This window comes from Entamoeba invadens (genome assembly GCF_000330505.1).
Source record: "Entamoeba invadens IP1 unplaced genomic scaffold scaff_1105074725685, whole genome shotgun sequence".
NCBI lineage: Eukaryota > Evosea > Mastigamoebida > Endamoebidae > Entamoeba > Entamoeba invadens.
The window spans coordinates 51,997-55,780 of NW_004443547.1; the positions used below are offsets into that span (position 1 = coordinate 51,997).

General features: G+C 30.1%; 2 protein-coding genes across 2 annotated transcripts; both read left to right on the forward strand.

Moving 5' to 3' along the window:
• Positions 1-1,095: 1,095 nt before the first annotated feature.
• On the forward strand, positions 1,096-2,135 carry EIN_387000 (hypothetical protein; the record flags this gene model as incomplete). Its single annotated transcript, XM_004258719.1, has 2 exons — positions 1,096-1,621; positions 1,774-2,135. 2 exons carry the CDS (start codon positions 1,096-1,098, stop codon positions 2,133-2,135), a joined length of 888 nt encoding a protein of 295 aa, XP_004258767.1.
• A 662-nt stretch (positions 2,136-2,797) lies between these two features.
• EIN_387010 (hypothetical protein) lies at positions 2,798-3,784 on the forward strand (the record flags this gene model as incomplete). Its single annotated transcript, XM_004258720.1, has 1 exon — positions 2,798-3,784. A coding segment is annotated over one exon (987 nt), but the record flags the coding sequence as incomplete, so codon positions are not given.

Here is a 3,784-nt window from a genome sequence, read left to right on the forward strand (position 1 = left end):
ACGATAAAATTATTAAATAAAGAAGGTAAATGAACTATGTAATTAATTATATGGAAATGAAATGGTTGTAAAGTCAAAACACACACGTTTCTGTTTACTTCGTTTTCATTTCGACTTTTTGAAAAGAGAATGGAATGATAAAATAAGGCTTTTATTTAATAGTTACAATTAACTTTTATTATTTTAAAACAAATAGTTTTTAACCAAATAAAAAAATAATTTCCGATTTTGAAGTGAAAAACGGAATTTTTTTGTGTCGAAAAATGACTTTTTCGAAAATTTTTGAATCAAAGGAGTTGAGTTAGCTTTATTAAGAGTTTTTGGTTCATTAAGGATTTGGTCTTTTTAGATGAAGAGATAGGGGGTCAGATAATCTAGTTAGAATCAACAAATGACGACAAAAAGGAGTCTATCTATAAATGGCATCTATTATATTTACCAAAACAATGGTCTAATAAAAAATAGATAAAATTAACAATACGATTATTAGAGTAAAACAAAGACATGTTTAATTTAGCGCAGAAGACAAAAAGACAAAGAACTCGAGCGGAATGAGCAAAGACAAGAATATAAAAGTGATTGACAAGAACTAAAATATAATAGTTGAATGTATTTATTGGGAAAGAAAGAGAGTAATCACAAAACGACTGCACGTGATCAGTTCTCGCCATTCTCTTTACCAAAACAAATAGATTTCACAGCAGTGTGGAATGTTTGTTGTAATGAATAGTTTCATCATGTATTATAGTAATATAATATATAATACTTATATAGTACTGTACTATATTTAAATGGTTATTTAACTATATATATAGTATTATTCCACTTACTATTGTTTATTCTATTAAACTATACTAAATTATAATACACAATTTCTTTTTTTTACTATTCAAATTGTTGTATTATAACTTTTATTTAAAATAATTATACCAAAATCCATTTGTTAAATACACAACTTTTGTATTAAAAATGAACGATACAAATGATTTCAAATAGTGAATTACAAAATATGGTATATTTTATTAATAGATATAATAAACACATCGACTTACTTTACAGACGTGTCGGATGTATCACTTCCACGTGATTAATTGTATGTTGAAAATGCCTGGTTTAGACAATCCCGAGATGTGGGACTCGATCCGAGAAACACTTTCAGGAGAGGGAGTTCTAATACAAGTTCTGATGACCAATTTACAAGAACAAATAGAAAAGAGTAGTGACAGTAATCAGCTCTTCAGAGAAAACAATGGATTAACACATTTGATGGGGTCATTCCTCAAGAAAGAACTCAAAAATCTTGGAGTTGTGTTAGTTGTCCCCATTCTAAGAGAAATTGAAAACCTCAATTTTACTCTGGAAATTGATCCGACTAAAGTCAACTTCCACGAGTCGGTTAAAAGTGTCCAGGCGCTTCAAAGGATCTTGGGAGAGTATGTGTTTGACCGATTAAATAGCTTTGAAGACGAGTTCACACCAAATGTAAAATTCATCTTTCAATTCATAAAAACGGAAGTTGAAAAGAAGTACAAAGGCTGCGGTTTCATCACGGTTGGAGGATTCCTCTTCTTGAGATTCATCACACCAATCCTCGTTATGCCAAAACGATTTTTGTCGAATGGTTTGTGATTTTCTAGTACACAGTCTTATTTTGAGATACTATAAAGTATAATACACTTTTTTTTAATAAACTGGAGAGAAAACTCTACACCGTATTATTTGTAATAGCAATATTGGAAATTAGAGTAAAAAAGAAATTATACCGACATACAGTGACGGAACCGAGTCAAGCCTCAAGACGGTCTTTGATGTTAGTTGCGAAAGTCATGCAGGCTATAGCAAACCAATCGATTGAACCATTTAACGAGCTTTGTATGACTGCGTTCAATGATTATGTTGTTTCACAGTATGTTTCTGTCAATGTGTTTCTGGACCATATCAGTTCCATTGAAGAGATGCCAACAACAGAAACAACAGTGTCTGAAAGTCATGTCTATAATACCGTCGAAATGGTTCTAAATGGAATAGTTAATCTGATGCCTTTGTATAAAATGGAATTCTTTAAACTCCTCGAACAACAGAGGGGAATGGCTTACCAATTTATTCATGTCGTCGAAAACGTTCAAAGAAAGTAGAAAGTTTCCATTGGTTGTATCAACAACTATATTTATAGTTTATTTTTATTATATTTTTATTAATCGCGTGTTTTAATATAATGAATTAATAAGAGTACTAGTTATTAATCCATTACTCAATAACAAAAAGTATTTTATTAAAAAGAAATTTTCCTTTTTTCCATTTCTGAAAAATAGAAAAAATATCAAAGAACTATACTTCAATCAATAGTTAATTTAATTATTGACTATCTTTTTTTTTAAAAAATTATTATTTTACTATAATCAACCATATTTAGAGTACAAGTTTAATAATAGTAAAAAAACGATTAAGAATAACAACTGAAAAATAATGTTATTATTATTTTAGGAATAACATTATTATGCTCTTTTAAATAAAAAAATATAAAAAAACCATAAAATTTTAAAGAAATAAAAATTAAAAACATATTTATATTAAAATTAAGATAATAATAAATGTATTATATAGTATAATTAATAATACTATAATAAAGAACAAAACAAAAACTTTGATTTTTAATTCGAGAAAAAGTGTACTAAAACTGATAGTTATATTTAATATAATTAGTAATTTAAAGAAGAATTAATGAAAGAATCAAAGGAGTCCGATATCCAATTTGCATTTTATTTTATTTCATTTTAACAAAAAGAACTCGAAAATCATGGAGTTTTTTTATCGTTTGTTTACAAAGCAAACCCATAAGAAAATCAGTAAGCCACTACCCATGGGAGTCTGTGGGTTGTATAATTTAGGTAACACGTGTTATATGAATAGTGTTTTACAAGCGCTTACACACACCACGTTGATAAGGAATTATTGTTTGAGTACAAGATATATGATAGAAAATGAGAAATATCCGGGAAATGAAATTCAATACCATAATTTAGTGTCGAATGCTTTTATCGCATTAACACAAGCGATGTTTGAGGGGAATTACGCGATATGTACCCCACGAGCTGTTAAAGTCCTTGTTGGTAAACACAACGAAATATTTAGCGGAAATGACCAAAACGATGCGTCCGAATTTTATTGTGTGTTATTGGACCTACTTGATAATGAAATGAGAAATTCAACACTGATGTCCTGTTTAAATTTAAAATGTGTGTTTGTCGATTTCCCCGATTTATCACTGAATGACGTGGCCAAAAAATGTGAAATCAAAACTCCTCAAATCCATGATGGAAAAACCACTGCGATGATTTCACCACAAGGAACTCCAACCACAAAATCAGAAAGTGAAGTGAAAGAGATGAAATGTGAAATGAAAAGTGAAATGAACGATATACCTCAAAGTCGTCTCGGTCATCCCGAAATCGTTTCACACGAAAAAAGTGAAACGGTTGCACCTCTATTATCACTTTCCGTCTTCGACGCACAACCCGACATTCCAGACAATTCGAAATTGGACGTATCACAACAATCAAAAACGAAAGAAGACGACGACGATGAATTACAATTAACAATACAACACCCGTCACAAATAACATTTTCAATAACAAATTCTTACCGCCCAATCTTCAATGTTCCCCTTTCAGACGTTTTCTTTCAAGCGTATTTGGAGAAGAATCAATCGATCTTCACAGAGACATTTTATGGAATGTTATTGCGGAGAACAACATGTTCATGTGGATATCACAGTGACACCCAC